At 43.3% G+C, this 19505-nt stretch overlaps 1 protein-coding gene across 1 annotated transcript in view; it reads left to right on the plus strand.

Annotated features, from left to right (window-relative positions):
- The window catches only part of TSPAN7 (tetraspanin 7), an 84893-nt gene that overhangs the window by 59169 nt on the left and 6219 nt on the right, over positions 1-19505 (plus strand). The window contains exons 2-6 of the mRNA XM_048289174.1: positions 6843-7031; positions 9191-9265; positions 10745-10840; positions 12614-12769; positions 17586-17669. Coding sequence (XP_048145131.1) covers positions 6843-7031; positions 9191-9265; positions 10745-10840; positions 12614-12769; positions 17586-17669 — 600 coding nt within the window. The remainder of the gene's footprint in view (positions 1-6842; positions 7032-9190; positions 9266-10744; positions 10841-12613; positions 12770-17585; positions 17670-19505) is intronic.

The raw sequence follows: 19505 nt of genomic DNA on the forward strand, positions 1-19505 counted from the left end.
GTATAATTTTCATGATAAAGGACTTAATTTTACTGAGATTTCTAACTTTTTTTCTGAAAGTGCAAGGTGTAATAAAGCTGCATCTTCAGCATAAGAATTTGGGTGCTTATTATAACTATTCATCACAGGCATGATATTAGTATAGAGATCAGGTCCCAAATGTCCTTATTCTTCCTGAATCTTCCTACAAGCGGCATGTAGTCAATTGTTTCCTAATAGAAAAACTCTCTAAGAATAGGTATTTGCACTGTTTGGCAAGAAATTTTTAGTTTTGAGCAATGCTGCAAGGTTGTTTTCAAGCTCTTGTCTCCCCACTGCAGTCCTTGGTAGTGCTCTCAGGACTTCTTGGGCCATGTCCAATTTTTTATCCTGCAGCAAACAAAATTACTGGGATGTTTTCTTCCCTGCTGTTCATTAAATGATCATTGGCCTCTTCTGGTTGCAAGGAGAAGGTTGCACTCTCCTCTGCATGATTTTTAATCTGTTTTCCATACAGAGTAATGATACAGTCCTGGTTGTCATTTCTGCCCCAGCCTGCAAGGAAAGCACTATTAGACCTTGGTGTGTGGTTGGTATATGGATGGGTAGGGGTGCTGGGAAACACCTGGGTTGTTCATAAAATGTTCACTTCCTTTCAGAGGTCATTTAACTCTGTATTTGATAGAGGCACCAATAAAGTTAGGGATTAGTACACACTCTGTTGTCTGCAGAGTTGGTGGTGAGTAGCCAGATCAGCTCCAATATCATTTGGTATTCGATTTGTCATCTGTGTGAGAGTCAATATTTTAATTTCTTTTCATTTTATTTCTTTGGGGTTTTTTTATCAGCACTACAGTTTCACCTTTGAGGACCTTAATCTGATGGCAGCTCACTTGGAACAACTATTCATATACTTGTAACAGTGTCCCAGCTAGGACAAACACTGACCATTAAAAATGTTTTTGAAAAGGAAATAGGATAGTAGTCCACTTACAGGAAGGAGCTGTGCAAGAACAGGATGTTAAGATTGATATCAGAGTGCCTAATCAAAAATCTCCTCCACTGTACTTCAGGGCAGATCTAGTGGTCGTCCCCTGACTTGGGTGCTCTGAGCTGGTGGTGACACGAGAGCAGAGGCAGCATCCCCATTGCTGTGGTTTGCATGGGCTGGTATCCCTACAGGGAGGACGTGGACCAGTAGTTTTAATACACAGGACTCTCAGTTTTGGACCGAAACAGCAAGGGCTGTGGTGGATAATCAATTTTGTGACAGCAGCTAGTTCTAGATGGATGCTGAACTGCAGGGATCATAGCTCAAACAGGTTCCTGAGGTGAAGGGATGAAGCAAGATTCATTGTGCTGGACATCCCACACATGCAACAGGAAGAGAAAACCCTGAGCCCAAAGCATGACCAGGTGAGAGAGGTGGGGGATGGCAGAGGGGAATGTGAATTAATCTTAGGACATTCTTCCCTTAAATCCTTTTGGCCATGTCTTTTTAGGAAGTAATTATTTACATGTAAAACTGTGGGGAACAAAAAAGAAGAGGGATGGGCCTGAGTTACAAGAGCAGAGGGACAAAATAATCATGTTAGGTACTGGGGGAACGTGCTAAGAAATGGTGAAGTCAGGAACCAGAGGACACTAGAACAGCCACATACAAGAATGGCCACTGCAGGTGTTTTCTCCTAACACAGTGAACTTTACAGGCTGTCTCTCAGTTCGCAAAGGGGCCAGAAATGGTTATTTATTGTCTTGCGACTTGTTGCCTTCTTCCAAAGATACAGATCATGGTATCTTCATTTCCTGTTCACTCCAGCAGAGATCAGTTCTGTGCAAAGGTGACCCAAGCTGGGATTGCAGGTGTAGTCAAGATCAGCAGATGTGAGGACAGAGAATTCAGGTGTGTTGCTGGCTTACATGCATTTCCATGTTCTGTTTTATCTTTGCTTAATGCTTTGCCCCTGCCTGTGAAGAGCTGACACTGAAGCTCAAAGGAAGATTTATATTAGTTTTAGTCACCTGCCTGCCTGATGAGAGCCCAGGGGCTGAGGCAGGAGAAGACTCAAAGCCAGCCACTCCCAGTGCTTGACAAGCTGTAAGGCAAGAACATTTTGAATGTGATCCATTGCCTATTTTGGGAAAGTTATAAAATTTTCAGAGGTAGGCCAGTTATTTTTAAGTCTCTCTGGACATGCTTTTAACGCAGGATTTGTTCTGGATGTTGTCAAGGTCGGACGTTTTCTTTGTGGAAAAAGTTTCCCTCCTTTGGGGAAATGTCTGAAAGAGCTAATTAGCTGTGTGCCTTGGTCCTCTCTCATTTCCTCACAGCCTGCTTAAACCTATTGCTAGACCTTTCAGTCTTAGCCAAGATGGATTGAGATAGCTCTTGTCTGCCTGCCCCTGGCTTCATCCATTTTATGGACAGCCTGTTGGAGGAGAAGGTTGCAGAAGAGCTGTGCAGAGACAGCATACCTCTACCAAAATGCAGGGAGGATGATGTTTGGAAAAGGAAGTATGTGGAACTGAGAAGCTGAAAATACCAACAACACGGTTATTTTCCTTCTGTCTGGCTCTTTGCTGCTGCTTTGAATTTCTTTTTAAGTTGCACACATTTTGCATTCATTTAGCAATGTTGAAAATATGAAATGAAACAGAAGAATTATACCTACAATGAGATCATCATTAATGAAGTTGCCCTCCTGCATCTCACCTCTGTAGACAAAGAACTGGTCCAGAGAAATTCTGAGCTCTTCCTGCTGCTTTTGGGAGCAGTAGGGATTGCTGTGTGCTCTGCAGCAATCAGATTGGCTTCCAAGTTTTATTTTGAGAGAGCTTAGGAATCAAAATAACTGACATCAGTAATGAACAGGAAGACATGAATTATGTGGACAAATAAACTAGCAATTCCTGCTGCACATTTATCTTCACTCTGTAATTGACAAAAGTGTTCCATATGGCAGTCCTGAGTATAAATAAGGGTTTGAATTAGGGTCTTGAACCTATGGGGATGTGAGGTGTAGAACCTTTCATACCTCTTGTATCAGCAGCAGCAACCTTTATATCATGCCACCAGTGCTCTGTGGGTTTTGGGTTATGGAGACAACAGACTCTTCCAAGAGTGGTGTGCATCCAATTGAAAGGAGTACATAGTGTTTTCCTGCCTAATTCTGACAGAATTAAAGACTGTGCACTTTCAGAAGTTATTTTCTCAATATTCCTCTCTGCATGCTTTGCTGCTGTTACCTAGAAGAAGGGGGTTGATTGTTTAATCTTTGTTCTGGCACTATTAAAAGAAGTCATTCTCAGACATTTTTCTGTTGCCTTTTATGGAGAAACTGCATGTGTCTAGTATTAGTTCTGATTTTAGCAATGCCCAGCGTTATCAGGACATCACTCTCCCATCCTGTAAAGTTGTGGCACACACCCTCATGTCAATGCTGTTGGCCATGTCTTTGTGTGTCTCTAAAAAGCAGTTGGTTTATTGGACAAGTGAAGTTAGAGCTGGCAGTCAGTTCTGTTGTATTTCTGCCTGCCTGTTGCATGTTAACTTTTTCACTACATCCAGTGAGCTCCAGAACTGGGGGTGATACTGCTGGTAATATTGGAAACATCTGTATTAATGCTGAAGGAAGGTAAAAGGGCTAGAAAGCCTGCCTTTGACTGAAATCAGGGATTGGTGGGATGTGCCTGTGATACTATGCTTGAGGGGAGTCAAAAGGTAGAGTTGGGGATTTTTTTCACAGATTTTTTTTGTTAAGCCAGAACAATCCAATTCATCTAGATTAAAACATTCTGTGGGAACATCTTGGTTTCAGAGGAGTTTTTCTTAGAAAATGTCCAGGTGGCCCACCTGCTTCATTTCCTGCCATCTCATCAGTCAAGGGCTTCTGGGGTGTGTTTGCTGAGCCTGAGCTCAGAGGCACTGAAATGTGAGACCTGCTAGTGCTAAACAATGTGATTACTACTTGTATGGAGCCTTTACAATTCTTACCCTACTTGGATATCTCCTGTGTTGTTTTTTTTTCTTTTAACCTTTAAAATTTTGACTTAAATGAAGGGCAGGGGTAATAATGTTTTATGGAATGCTACATCTCGGGTTTCCTGGCTGAGGAAACACGGGTCCAGGTGCTTCCACTGCAGTGAACTTTCGTAAGGAAGATATCATCTACCTTTGATGAAATCCAGGATGAAATAGCTTTCTAATAATGTTGCAGACCAGAGAAAGAGCACAGAAAAGAAACAGAAGTTGCAGGAAAAATCCATCAAAACAGCGTGGCGGGTGGGACAGTTTGCAAGCATGAAAAAGAGCTGACCAAAACCAGCACAAATCACTTGCAAGCCCATTTGTGGACACAAAAAAAAAAACCTGTCTGAGTTTCTGGGGCTTGTTGTGATCATAGGAACTGGTCCTAAGCATGGGTAAATCAGGCCAGCCCTGGCTGCTGTCAGGAATCTCTCTAGTGATGTCTGGTTGGGTGTGGATGTGAGCTTTGCCTGTTTTATCCAGGGTGGGCTATTACTCCTTAAACCAAGGCTTGTATAAAGTCCGAGGAAAATTCCAGAGTTTTTTTCTGAATCAAAGCATTGGGTAAGTTTGTGACAGGCCTTGAAACCTGGTATTTTGGGTAGTTTTTCTCTTTTGCTTTCTCCTAAGGACACCGAAGGACAGGATCCCACATCTCCTTACATTTGGGTAGGATGTCTCTATCGGTTGCTTTTTAGAAGGAAACTTCTTCCTTTTTTTGTTGTTTTGTTTTTGTTTTTTCCTTTGCAAATGCTTGTTTTTCTGTACCACTCCAGATGTATCATTTGGGGCATCATGGGCTATGCAGCTGCCAGTTCATTTCTTCTGTGTCTGCTGAGGATTTGGAGTGGGGTTGTGACACTCACCTCACAGGCTGTAGCTGTCACAGCATTTCCAGGAAAAATCTTAAAATTCTTGCAGGGCCATATGAAGACCACGTTTAGCTGTAGAGGTCCACTGGTGGAATGTGACTGCTGCTCTCATGCTCCATGTGTGCTGGCTCTTGCAGGTGTTTGTAAATAAAGTTGCTCTGGATGCTGAAGGCTCAGAGGGGCTCTAAAAGTCAAAGAGCTGGTTGTCACTCTGCTCTGACTGCCAGGATATCTGAAATACTTTTTACATCTCCTGTATGATCATTGTTTTAATTGGAACTTTGCAGGGAGTAGGGAAGACTGGGGTGGGATGGTGCATTGGAGGAGGTGCTCTGAGTTTCCTTTTAGACATTTCAGGTGTAAGTGGACCCCCATCTCCTTGCTTTTGCAACTGTTGAGCCTGACCTACAGGTCACAGAATTAGGCCGGTGGAGAGATTTCAGGTCAAAGGAAGGAGAGAGAGGTAGAGTAAAGAGAAGATGTGTGTACTGATGGTGTCAGGAGCAGTGTCTATTCCTGCTGCCTTGTTCTCAGGCCAGCACTGTCCTGGTCTTCTGTCTGGCCATGTCCCTCCTGCTTTTAAAGAAAAATCTAAAAACCAAACCAGAGACCAGTGCATTCATTGTTCCCTAGCCTGTGTGATGGGAGATAGTGATAAAATGTGTGTCTTGGAAATAAGGAAATGAGGCTTGCCTTGGGGTGGAGGTAGGCATTAGTCATAACACTGCTTGTGCTCTGCTAAATAAAGGTCATGAAAAGGTTTGTAGGGAAGTCTTATGGTTTTTCCTCCTCACAAGCAAATTCCAGCCAGCACTGCTGCAACCCGAGGTGCATCTTCAGTGTGTCTTTGGGGAAACATCCCATCCCCTCCGCACTGTGCCAAGCTTGCTAGGGGCTTAGACCTCCCAGCAAACTCAGGGATTTCCTTAAATCCCTGTAAATCAGAGCTCTATTAAGAAGCAGAAGGGGTATAAACCACCAAGAGGCTTTCCTCCTTTTTTCCAAAGCCTGTGTGTGCCATAAATTGAATAGCACCCCCTCCCCCCCCCGAGACGTGGGGAAACCAAACTCTTAAAATGCATAGTAAAGGGTTAGTAATTGTTTCAAACAGCCAACTAAAAATGCTTTTTATTGCAAGGCTTGAGCTCTCTTTCATATGTGAAGCTGCTTGTTCATTTTGGCAGTGAAGGCTGCTTTTATGCCTCCCTGGGGACAGTGGTAAAACTTTCAGCAGCTCAGGCACAGAAACCAGCCCTTTGTGGAACTGGAGGCGAGAAACCAAAAGTTGTTCTGCAGATTTACCAGTCTCCTGCAGCTTGCTTTCAGATTTTGCTGATTAATCCACTTTTGTTTGGGAGAAGGAGAGGTGAAGATGGTGCTGTGCAGCGAGGGGACCAGACTTGGCGAGGGCATTTGATGTCTATGAGTTGGGAGGCTCCTCAGTGATTTTTTCTGACATTCAGCTGTTGGGTGCAAGAGCAAGGAATCAGCACTTATGACACAGTTGCACTGAAAGATGGACAAGAGCTGGATTTATTCTTATTGCCACTGTGAGCAGGAGAACAGAAGTCTCTGCTAATTCTGCCCCAAAGTGGCAGCAGAAATGCCAACACCAGCCGAGGCTGATCAAGGGGAGCAGGGGACGCTCAGACAGAGGGACATGTGGAGCTGGCCGTGTGTCTCAGCGGGCTGCAGGAGCAGAGAGCTGTTCCTGCAAGTGATACACTGCATCCTCCCTTGGCAGTGATTGGTCTTAGATGTTTGTCCTTCAATGGCAGCCTTAATGTACCACCCCCAGGTGCTGGAATTTAATTTTGTCTGTCCATCCCTCTGGAGTTGGTAGAAGTCCTAAGGCTTCCTTCTGCCAGCAGCACAGCCCCAACGAATCCCTTCAGGATCCCTGCGTGCTGCCTTTGGATGCCTTCCCCGGTGGCTCCTGACACGTCTCTCCCCCTGCTTTGCAGATCACCGGCGTTATCCTGCTCGCAGTCGGCGTCTGGGGCAAGCTCACCCTCGGCACCTACATCTCCCTCATTGCTGAGAACTCCACCAATGCCCCCTACGTGCTCATCGGGACAGGCACCACCATCATCGTCTTCGGCCTCTTCGGCTGCTTTGCCACTTGTCGTGGCAGTCCATGGATGCTGAAGCTGGTGAGCAAACCCAAGTGCCTTAGAAGGTTTTGTCAGTGAACTGGGATTCCCACCCCCCCACCTGAGAGATGCTGATGTAGCTTTTTAGGCACACAAGCTAGATTTTATTAATCTGTATGTTCAACATGTGGGCCTTTTGGACAAAGGGGGGAAAAAACCCCTTTGACAAATCCAGTTTTTGATTGACTATGACTGAATTTTGCTACCACATGGCACACAGGCCCAAGTGTTTGGAGCAGGGTGGAATGCTGCTGAATTGCTCTGTGAGTCGCCCTACAATCATTCTGCTTTTCTGTGGGCCAGATCATAAGTATATTTACAATCTTAAAGATGCCCAAAGCATCATAAATGTGAAACTCTCACAAACTGTATTTTAAGAGGTCAGTTCAATACCCTGATGTGAAATTACAGAAAGAATAGTTGGTACCTCATAAAAGCACACCAGCCTTTCTTTTTCTCCTAACATTCACTAGGATAGAACAATTCAACCCAAGAAGCAGAGCACTGGGTAGTATGTTTGGCCTTATCTCAAAAGCATCAGGGGCTCAAGGTGCACTGAGCAGAGGTAAAGCTGTCATCCCCCAGTCCACTTTAACCTCTCTCTATATGAGTTTCTCTGTTCTGAGTTTTCCAGCCTACCTTAAAATTCAAAATAACCACAGGTTTAAAAAACTTACATGATAAACTGTGTTTCCAGGCATATTTAGGAGCAAAATCCTGCATGTGGAATAATTTGAAGGGTGGAAATAGCACTTGTGAAGCACTGAAGTAGTGAGAAAGGGCTTGACAGTACAACGCATCTCCTGCTACAGTATTTTGGGACTGATTTTCTAAGGAGATGGGATGATTTTTCTCCAGTTTAAACTGCATTTTAAAAAAGAAAAGACATCTTAAAGAGAGTTAATTTCCTCAAATGGTGGCAGGGAGGAGAAGGGCAGAGACAGCAGCTGCAGTTCCATCAGCTGGTGGCCAGCTGGCAAGTACCTCACTGCTGTCCCTTGCTGGTGATGTGCTGCTGGGGCATGTGTAGAGGCTTGCTGGAGTCACTGCAGTCCAGATGGGAAAGGGATAAAGGTGAACAATGATATAAATCCATAGGAAATCAGGCTCTGCTGGCTGCTCCGTAAGTCATGTAACTTTCTTAAAGCTATGTCACTAACATAGCTTGTGCTGTTCCAAGCAGGTGGGTTTATTTTTATTGTACATGTAAGAAATATTTCTAAACTTCTTTTCTCTCCTGAACAGACAGTGATATGACAGCTGCATTAATTGGACATTTTTTTTTCTAGTTCTGCCTTCACTGTTGTCCTCCTTTCCCCAATAACCTTTCATTGAAGCTACATTTCCCTTTCTCCACTAAATCCTGCTAGGTGTGAATTTAATTTAAAAGGTTTCCTTTCTTGATTAACTGTTTCTTAGCAGGTGGAGTAAAAAGGTAATTTTTCCTCCAGAAGATTAAGCCCCAACTTCAAATTTTACCATTCCACTTTGCATTTTTTCTTTACCTTCTTTATTTCTGCTTAAATATATTTTTAATAGTTGGTGAGTGCCTACACTGAAAGCACTGTTTTCAAGGTTTATTTAGCTCCTGATCCAAATGCTGCACCTAAAGCCAAACTTGGGCCTTCGCTCAGCAAGGTATTTGGAGCATATGTCTAGTGTTACTGTGAGAATATTTCCAGTGAAGGCAATGTTTCAGTTCATTCATTGGAGAAACTTCAGGAATCAGGCAGCAAATCCCAACCTGGCAGTGAGATAGATAAACACAAACCAAAACACCCAGGGAAGCCTATTCAGCTTAGCAGAGCACCATACAAACAGGAAGGGTCTGTTTGTATTCCTTTTTGCAAGATCAAAACCTGAGTGACTTGGATTCATCTCTGGCATGTGAGTGTGTTTTAATTTATATAAGAATGCTAAGAAACATGGGAACAGAAATGTCAGAAAAGCCTGTAATTAAGCAATATGTATCAGTTGTGAGTTGTATAAACACATGTGTTACATTCAGGTCATAACCTGTGTATCTCCTCCAAAAGACCTTTGGTTTCTTAACATCTTTGAAGGGTGCCTAGAGGGGAAAGCTACATTTTATGTGATAATATCTGTATTGAGACAAAAGCCTATCATGCTCTGACTTCTCTTGCCTCCTGCCTTTTCAGTATGCCATGTTCTTGTCCCTGGTGTTCCTGGCTGAGCTAGTGGCTGGCATTTCAGGGTTTGTCTTTCGCCACGAGGTAGGTGGAAATGTGCTGAGTTTGCATCTGGCAGTGCCTCCCTGGGCAGGAGCTGCTGAGAAGTTCCCTGGAGCGTGGAGAATGTGCAGGGCGCTGAGCTCGGCAGCTCCAGCACATCTCCAGGGATATGGCTGATGTGCAACAATAGCTTGTACAGCTCTTAAAAACTGATGCCATTCCAAATGAAGGGATGTAGCCAAAGCTCTTGCCTTCAGCTGCCTGATGATTTACTCTGGAGTTATCAGGTTTTGTGTGTCCACCATGTAAGATCTTCTTTATTCTTTTACATATGCTGAGGGCTGCAAAATAGATTAAATGCTTTTCTTAAACACAGCTTTTTCAGCCAGGCAAGTGCTGGTTTATATAAGGCAGAGACCACTTCTGCAACAGACCAGACTTGCTGTTTTGTAAATCTTTTTCTTTTTTTGGGGGGACGGGGGAGAAGAGGGGGCTGGGGAGGGAGTGGGATGGGATTTCATTTCTATCTTGAGAATAAGGAGAGATTAGAAGTAGAGTGAGTTAGGAAACTGGGACAGGAAGAAGCTTTAAAAAAGCATGATGGTCTAGATCTGTAGTAGCACTTCTGCTTTATCCAATGTAATCAGGTCTATCTCTGGCCTTAAGTCCATGGACCTACATGCCACTGGTGCTGAACCAGAACAACCCCAGAGACCCTGCTTGTCTCGTCTCTTTGTATTAACTGGTTTTCAAGTCTCCTCTTTTGACATGTTTCCATTGCTGTGGAGTTTTCTGGTGTTCACCCTTGCAAGTGGTGTATTGTTTTTAATGTGGTCCTGAGGTGCCTGTCCACCATTTCATCCCACCTAACCTGCAGCCCCAATGTCAGACTGCTCCCTGTCGGGAGAAGCAGTCTCTTGTGAAGGCCACAGCCACACGGGTTGCCCACATCATCTGCTTCCCAGCCCCTTTCCCACCCAGTCCAAGTGCCATTCCCAATGATGTGCCTGACGTTTTCCAGCTGAAAGACCTCTTGTTCCTTACCCAAATCCCTTTGGTGCTGGGGATGCCTGGTCAGGGGATTCATGTCTTCCTGTAGTGCCCCTGGCTTGTGTCCCCAGGGTGTTTGCACAAGCTTTGGCTTGCACCTGGCATCCATGAGTAGGGAGAAGCATACAGTCTCCTTCAGACTTAGTGCTGGAACAAAGTGTTTGGGGGAAAAAGCATAAAATGATATCTTTCTGGTAGGTTAAGTAATTTTATGGGATTTTTTTGAAGTGGCTAGTTTGCTGGGGTTATCTCAGTTATCTGGTAGACCCCACTGGAGAAATGGCATGAATGACTCCTGACAGTTAAAAGGGAGCTCTACCAGCTCTAACAATACCCTTAAAAACAACTCAGAAGGGCTAGTTTGCATGTCTTGTTAGGAAATTTGGTTAGCATTTGCTTCCTGCAAAAAGTGCTTCAGATGCTGTGCTTCTTGTTGTTCACCTAGGCTGGTTTTTTTCCTCACCCTCACAGATCAAGGACACTTTCCTTAGGACATACACTGAAGCAATCCAGAATTACAACAAAAATGATGAGCGGAGCCATGCAGTGGATAACGTACAGGAAAGTGTAAGTCTCAAACTGGATACCAAAAATTAGTCAACAGAGAAAGCACACATTCAGATTTGATCCCAGAACACAAAGTTTGGATGGCTCAATCTGAAAGCTGTATTTTGCAAGTAAAATTAGAAGCTGGCAAAACTGGTCTAAAGGAAAAGTATTTCAGATTAAATGCTTGCCCAAGATGCCTAAGTTTTAGTGAAAAAGCTGTCTGATAAAGGCAGGGCCTGTCCCACTGGCTCATTGTTGGTCCCAGATCTTGAATAAGGTTTAGGGGGCAGTTCTATTCCTAAAGAACACACCTTGTTCCTAAGCAAATTTGCCAATAAGATTATGAAATATTTTAAATTTGAGTTGGATGAGACAGGGCTTCATAATCTTGTATCCTGTATCACTGATAAAAACTGCAGCAGTTCTCTTCACAAGTACAGTGGGAGGCTGGCAAGGGAGACCTAGTGAGTTAAGAGTAAAACTGGATGTATTATCCCCAGAGGAAAATGGAGTGGAAAAATGTGCTGCTGAGGTTGGCAGTGAAAGCTGTTCTGAAGGGATGGAGTAGGAGCTTGGTGGAAGAGCCTTTCTGACCCTCGGGGGGTGGTAACAGGGCAGTGGGGGGTTGCTTTGCCTTCCAGCAGGGCACAGGGCAGCAGCAAATGCCACAGCATGGCCAAACCAGCTGGGGATGCCATCCACGAGAGACCAAGTCCACCAACTACTGCACAGAGCGATAAAATTCATATTTAAATTCCCACTGGAAGCTGTACCATAGCAAGAAGCTATTCCTTCAGCTTGCAATACATTCTGTGAGCCAATTTGCTTTCCATATGATTGTAACTCGATGAATGGCTGAAATGTCAGTGTAATTGTATTGATGACTTCTAGACCTTTAGAAACTACAGCTGTTATGTTGGACCCTACAGCATGGTTGAAACTGTACTTTTAACCAGGTTTCTCCCGGCCAGCAGATTACTGCAGCACTCTACACTGAGTACATTCTGCTGTCAGATTGTCTGTTTGCATATGTTAACCTGTATTTTAAATTTCTGCTTTCTTGCAGTTGACCAATCTAAATAGATCTGAGTCGTTTTTCAGTGTTTCTGTTGTAGCAAAATGTTCATTTCATTCATAGCTCTGTTTTTACAGGAACTGCATTTATAAGCCCTTTCCATGCAGAAAATTCAGCACATGCTCCATATTTTTGAGTCTCTGTCTTCTAGCTTAGAATCTAAATCAGAACATCCTTCCCAATTTAGGGTTTTCTAGCTGAATTCCTAGATACACCCTGTGAACATACGGTCTCTTTCTATTCACAGCTCAGTGAATTGTCCTAGAAATTATTTTGGCAAGTTAGAGAGGCTTCACCTTATTGATTTGTACTAGTTTGAATCTGTATGTGTTACACGTAATTCTGTGTAATGCTTTGAGGTCTTGAATTTAGAGTCTTCTTTAATCAAATAAATAAGTAAAGAAAACAAAAAATCCAACAGACCCTCAACTAAAAAAGATGGGTTTGTGGCTGAACCTTTGTCAAATGTTACAAATAATAGTTCTGATCATAAAATACCCTCTTTTTAGCAGGTCATCTGCTCCCATATTCTGTAAATTACATCCCTGATACTTTCATAATTAATGGGGCAGGGGTGGTATCTGCTTTTCCAAACTTGAGATGCCCTGTCTTTATTTTGATTATAAGCTTATAAAGTGGCCCATGATGATTCTGTACTAGTTTTAATTCTGTTTTGTTTGTTTGTGTGTTTTAAACCTGCTTCTTATCCCTCCTAGCTGAGCTGCTGTGGCATTCAGAGCTACACCAACTGGAGCACCAGCCCTTACTTCTTCAAGCACGGCATCCCTACAAGCTGTTGCATGAACTCCAGTGACTGTAACACTCAGGATCTGCGCAACATGACCGTGGCTGCCACTAAAGTAAACCAGAAGGTACCAGTAACATTGTGCCAGAGGCAGTTGTGACACCATCCAGCATCCCAGCCAGTGGGGTGTATGGCTGCTTGCAGTTGCATTTCATTTCAAATGATTGGTTGATAATGTGCAAATAAGGCTGGAGTGGTGGTAAGGATGGGCTTGGTCCTGCACTTGCTTCATACTCTTTAAGCTGGCCTTTCTCAAAACCCAGTCTGAGTTGCAGCAGTTCTGAGAAAACACAGGTGATTGACAGCAAATGTTGTGGTTGTTTGGGTACATTTATTGTGAGTTAAAATCTTTGAATATGTTGGGCTGCAAGCACAGCACGGCCAAAGTGACCCTTTCCCTGGGGTCACCTGAAGGAGCAGGTTGGAAAGACAAGAGATACGGTTGAGAAGGAAAGTTGGGAGAAAAGGAAGAAAATGAACAACTGGAGACTAAAATGACAGAAAACACTAAGAAAGGGAAGAATAAAGAGAAAATAATGCAGCATCTGTGCATTAGACACTGTGCTGAATAAGTGCAACTCAGGTTATTGTTTCAAGTGCTAGTGCATCATCAATTCTTTCTTTCTCACTTGAGATTTGCAAGAGAGGGAACAGTTTATTGGTACAAGGAACGATACTGTGGCCAAATCACCATTCTAAGTTACAGCATAGCTTAGGCAGATTTAAGGATTATTTTCTTTTCTGTTTTTATTTTCAGAGATCTATTTAAAAATAAATAGAAGTCCTGAGTAAGCAGGAAAATGATGGAAATGCCTCTGTCTCTTCTGTTCCTGTCTTTTGCACCTCAGTCACCTGTGGCTCAGAAGGTTGGACTGGTGGCTGAGCACAGCCTGAAACATCTTTGAAAACCAGTCAAGTAGACAACATTTTCTGGCATGTATTGTAAAAGGGATACTAGAGGATTATTTTCCACTAAGCCTTTCTTTTTTTTGCAATGTTTTAATGAGAGCCACTTGTTGCAGACATGTGGAATGTTGGTGGTGTCCACTGGTTGAGTAACTCACACTCACCACCAGCAGAGTAACCTTGCATGAGTGCAGAGGATGAGCCACTCTGTTCATCTGCTCATTGTGAATTTGTACTAACTTGATGTTTTTGTAGAAGTGGAAGGAAGGGGAGAGGCGGGGCAGGGCGGATCTAGGGCATGTGCAGTACAGCCAGCACCCAGTGCAGCAGGCTGCCTCCTGGGCAGCCCACCCTGAGCCCCTGCTTCTGCCCCTCTTCCCAGCAGGAAAGATTGCTGGTGTGACTGCTGTTCCAGCAGCAGGTCCCACCTTTGCAGTTCGGGACAGTCACGCACTCTGAACCTTTCCTGGCTGCATAACCATTTAGGTACTACTTGCATTCCCAGCACCAATCTGGTGTTTCCCCCAAGTGCCAGGCTTGCTCTGTGTGCACAGAGAAATCCCTGTTCACTTTTGAGCTCCTCACAACACAGGATGCCTGCTGAATGGTAGGAAGCGACTGAGGGATGGGTGTGTGCTAGTCCAGGGGCTAGTAACACACTTCCAGCCGTTCTTGCTCCTTGCTTTCCTGTCAAATGCACAAATCACCTGACAGAAAAGGACTGCTGATTCCTCAGGAAACAGTTGAAGTAATTACTTGATTTAATTGCCTAGAGGAAATTTGGATGTTTGGAAGTTCATATGGTTTTGTCTCATTTTCTGACAGCCATTGGTAACCAAAAATTGCAGATTTCTGTTCAGCAGTTGTGAGATCTTGGAGTTGTCCCAGACATTTGAGCAAAGTGAGATGCTTCTGAAAGGCACATGGGAATAAAAAGCAAGCAGGAGGAAATGTTGTTTGGCCCTATCCATTCACTTCAGACAGGTAGCAAACATCCTTGCCTCTGACCCACACCCCTTGCTCATCTTGGAAACAGGCCCTTTGCTCTCTATGTGTCGGAGAAAAATGAAAATATATATTGCCTGTGTTGTGGAAGACCCTTCTCTCCATGCCTGTGGACAAGTATATTTGGATTACATCTTTTGGTGGATCTTTCAAAACTATCAGTAAGACGAGTTCTCTATGAGCTAATCAAATTACTAGCAGTTTCTGAGGACTAATAATGAATTAACCAAAGAGGATTTACCTAATTATATAATTACAGGACTAAAAGACAGCATTCCTGGATTTTCTTTGCCAATTCTGACCCTAACTTGCTTAGTGACCTTGGGTTAATTATTTAGGCTCTCTGTTTCTTCATCTCAGATGGCACTAATACCTAACTTTAAGAGCTGTCATTAGGATTAGCTAATTAATGTTCATCTAGTGCTTTTAATCACAGTTCTTTACCAAGAAACCTCAAGAACTATTTCTCTCTAAAATCTTAAGAAAGGAACAGATGCATGGAGTCAAGAAAGATCAGATCCTTGGAAACTGTCCCTTCTGTGCTCTGGATCTCTGGATCAGCATCCAGAGGTGCTCACACAGTGCTTCACACACTTCTGTCCTGTAATGCAGCTCGTGCTGTCCATGCACAGTTAGGATTGAGCAATTAAGCCATATGTAAACAATGTACTTCAGTAAACAGATTATTGTGCTTGGGAAAACAGTCTTCAAGTGAGGAGAGTGATCAAAACTCTCCCACTGCATGTTTTGTTGACAAGATCTTGATCTCCCTCCAATTACCACCGTGCTTCGGTGTTGCATCTCTTGAAGGCTCTTCAGCAGAATAGATTTCAGAAGATCAGGGAGAGCATTAAACCATGTCAGACAGAATGAAAATACTGCTTGAGAAATCCAATCTCATTGCATAACATGTAAGACGCGCAAACTATAGTTGCTTGATGGGTTAAATAAGCAAGCTTGAAGCAGACTTACTGTACACTGTGGTAAAACATAGTTAAGGTCAATATGTACACTTAAACATTTCTGAAATGAATCACAGCTGTGCTGGTCCTCAGCTACTATTAAGTTCAGCACTTCATTACCCTCAGGATTAAATGTCTTCTGATGTTATAAAAGAAGTAAAAGAAATGGTACAATTTATTTCATGAATTGCCTGTCTCTAATAAAGGACACTGTTTGTCCTTCTTGCTGCTATTTTTTACAAGCAGCTGATGCTCTGAGGTCATAAAGAGTTCCTACAGTGCTTGCAGAATGAGGGGTGTGTGGATGTAGGTGAAATGTGGAGACCCTTCTCTCTTATGGGACAGGAGTCCAAACTGGGAAAGGCAACTCACTGTTATTTCTGAGTTCCAGCTTCTGATAAAGTGGATAAAGTTATAATGTATAAAATTCCTCAGGACTGGACTTAAGCCAGAGTGTTGGTCATTTGAGGAAGGTGGCAAAAGGGGCTGAGCAGTGACTTTGGATTGTGGGGACAGATGGGTTAATAATGAAAGAAAAAATAGATGCCATCTTTTTTTCTTTCTTCACATATCAAGTCACTTGTTTAGATTAATTTAGGCACCACAAACTAGGAAAGATAATTTCAAATGCATTTTTGAGGGGTCAAATAGATGAGAGGAGAAACTTGGCAAACATTATTGTACTGAGGGGGAAGCTCTCAAAAAGTCTATCCAAGAGAAGGGCAGATATTGTAGATGAAGCCTCTGGCCTGAGTCTGGGCTGTGAATTGAGGCCTGAGGAAGCAAGTCAGTGTTCCAGTTTGGCCAAATTTAGAAATATATATATATACTCTGAGAGAAGGCACAACCACCCCTCCCCCCACCAGGTTCGGGAAAAAAATAAATTTTCCTCGAAGGAAAGTGAAGAAGATAAAACTATTTATTTAACAAGCACACGGGAAAGGAAAATAATGTTAAATGGTAAAATCTTTCGCTGTAGAGGAAAAACCTGAGAAAGTGTTCGAGTCCTCCCTTTGGTCTCCTCGGAGCTGGGGCTTGGGCCGGGGCCAGGCCCTCTGTGCCCGGTGAAAAGTCCTCCCGATGTGCTCTGATGTTACAGCAATCAAGCAGTCCAGTAGAAAAGGGGAAAAATCCGGAATTCCAGAGAAGGAAAAGTTCAGCTCTCAGCCTCTCTCCAGAGAACAAGGAACTGCAAAAAAACTGGCCAAAAGCTGACTGGAAAAGCCGCCAGCCGGGTGCTTCCTCGCTCCCCCCTGCCCCAGCTGAAAAAAAAACCTGCTATCTTTATGTGACCTTGAACAAGTTTCAAACTGCTTTGAGAAAGTTTTGCTCAGTTTTTTCTTTCCCCTCTCAGGCTCAGTTCAGAGGCATAGAAAGGCCAATAATTAATTTCTGGGCATAGGCAGCGATATGGGATACACATCATAAGGTCACCCCAAGACAGTCAGCAGAGAGGAAACTCAGTTTGGGGAGCAGGACAGGGAATTTTATGTCCAAGGGCAAATGAACCAAGAAAATTCATACAAAACCCTTGATAACTTTGTTACATGGTTTAAAGTTACATGCTGCCTGGTGTCCTTTGATGGGTAAAGGCAAGCAGAATGCCTCAAGGGACACTTTATTAAATATCTGGAGTATTAGGAAATCACCATCATTTATTCATTTTTGACATCTGTATTGTATTATAACATTGGTGTATTGTTACTAGTTTGGTTTCAGGTCAAAACTATATTGTTTTTTAACTGACTTTATTTAAAAAGACACATAAAAATGAATGCAACATCACATTTAGCTTTTAAAAGTAATGAAATGCATTTGTTTCTAAAAGGAACTATTTTTGCCACCACTCCACATCATTCACACAGAATTGCTATTTAAAAAAAAAAAGGTGACATTGTTGGAAATTACAGCAGAAATATTGTCTAGCCAGAGTTCATTCTAAATGAGAAATTTCTATGTATGCATTCATAGCAGGGAAGGTCAGTACAAGGAATGATGTTTGTTTTCTAGGGCTGCTATGACTTGGTGACCAGTTTTATGGAGACAAATATGGGAATCATAGCTGGAGTGGCTTTTGGGATTGCATTCTCACAGGTAAGTGCATAAACACTCCCCTTCCCCCCTTCTCTTTTCCCCTCTTTTTCTTTACCTGAACTTCAAGGAAGGAAGAATTATGGAAAGGGACTGAACTCAGCATGCTCATTAGTCCTGAGGTCATGTGTTCATTGATTTTCTTTTTTCAACTTAAATGAAGTTTCTCCTTGGGAATATCAGTTACGGTTGAGCTAATGACTAGCTCAAGGAAAACAACTTGTCCCTCCACTGGGTCAAACAGAGGTTAACCCAATAAAACATTGGCTTAAATGGAGCATAAACAGCTAAGAAGACAAATAGCTTATCCATTGTTTGGGTAGGCTTCTTCTAAGTACTCTTATTTGTTCTTAGAGGACTCAAGAATTGAAACAACTGCACCTTCAGGCCTCCCCATCCTGGACCTGGAGCCTGGAAGGGACACTTTGTGACCAATTTTATTTATTTTCCCTTTAATTCTGAACACTGAGAAATGTTAAGTCTACCAAAATCAGATTATTAAACCAACTCCTTGTCTGCACCAAAAGGAGTGTGGCACAAGAGCAACAAGAGGAGAGCTAAGAAGGAGTTTTCTGCCCCATGATATTCAAGCTGCCTTTATGTAGACAGGAGCAGGGGAAAGAATAGGCCTGGTCAGATTGCTCTGATCAAGAAGGGGCAGGAAAACACCTCCATCTTTCAGCAAGATGCTCCTTTATACCAGTCACTTCATGTGTGACAGCAAGGACTCTACTGGAAACATGCACAAATGAGAGGGAAATACGGACAATTCAAAACTGTCCCCAAGCCGTGTGGAAAATGGCCGGCCCCCCACATCCTCTCCATCAACATATGCACAACCTGCAGGAGCCCTAAAATTGTCTGGGCTCAGACTGGCAGACTGCCCTGCCTTGGGCATATCTGGAAGCCTGATGCCTTGTAGCCAAGGTGTTGGATGTGAGGAGCCTGTGGTTTGGGCTGCCAACCAGTTTCATGTGGGTGGAAATGTTGGTTCATGACAACACCAGCTGCCCAGAGCACGTGCCTGCATGTTGAGTTTTTGGGATCCAGAAAAGGTAAACAATTGGGAATTGTTCTTGCATGAACGAGGGGAGGTCAGGTTTTTTTGTTAATAGGCTATTTTAGCTCGTGTTGAACGATTACAGCATTGATACTCTTCTCCAGCCTTGATAACGGCTTGATTACTGCTATAGGACTCCAAGCTGGGTTTCAGTTTGGGTTCTAGATATCCAGAAGGCTGTAAAGCATCTTTTAAAATGCCTTGTGTAAAGCTATCCAAGAGAAAAATGAGATGAATAGAATTGTAAAATATGCTGCTGGGGGAAAAAGTCAGGACCAACACTGCCTGAAAGCCTTTAATGGGTGTTTCATGGCAGGCTGCAGGCAGCACAGGCTGCAAGGCACTTTGTCCCTGTGACTGAGGGAAAAATGAGATGTGTTTTGATGTGGTGTTGGCATCTCACCCAGCTGGTGGCACCATGAGCCCTGCTGCCAGGTGGGGATGTCACTCCCCAGCACAGGCACTGGGGTCTGGCACTGTGAGGACATACTCAGCTGCCTGGGGTTTTAGCAAACACGTCAAAAGGAGAAGAGAAAGGCTGCAGAGGAGAAAAATGCAGCTCTCCCAGGCTGTGAAGAATAGGTGGCCAGTTGTAATTTACTGCTTAATCTGTTTTTCTGGGCCCAATTAGGGGCAGTGTTTACAAATTGATTTCAGGTTAGCGTGGCTGGCAGTAATGCCAGGCAGGGCTCCAGCTGTAGGCGAGTTTTCGCTGTTCCTATTGAGAGGTTTAATCTAAATAAAAGACAAATTAAATCATGTTGCTCTTCTACAGTAAA

Source organism: Corvus hawaiiensis, chromosome 2 (assembly GCF_020740725.1).
Source record: "Corvus hawaiiensis isolate bCorHaw1 chromosome 2, bCorHaw1.pri.cur, whole genome shotgun sequence".
Classification (NCBI taxonomy): domain Eukaryota; kingdom Metazoa; phylum Chordata; class Aves; order Passeriformes; family Corvidae; genus Corvus; species Corvus hawaiiensis.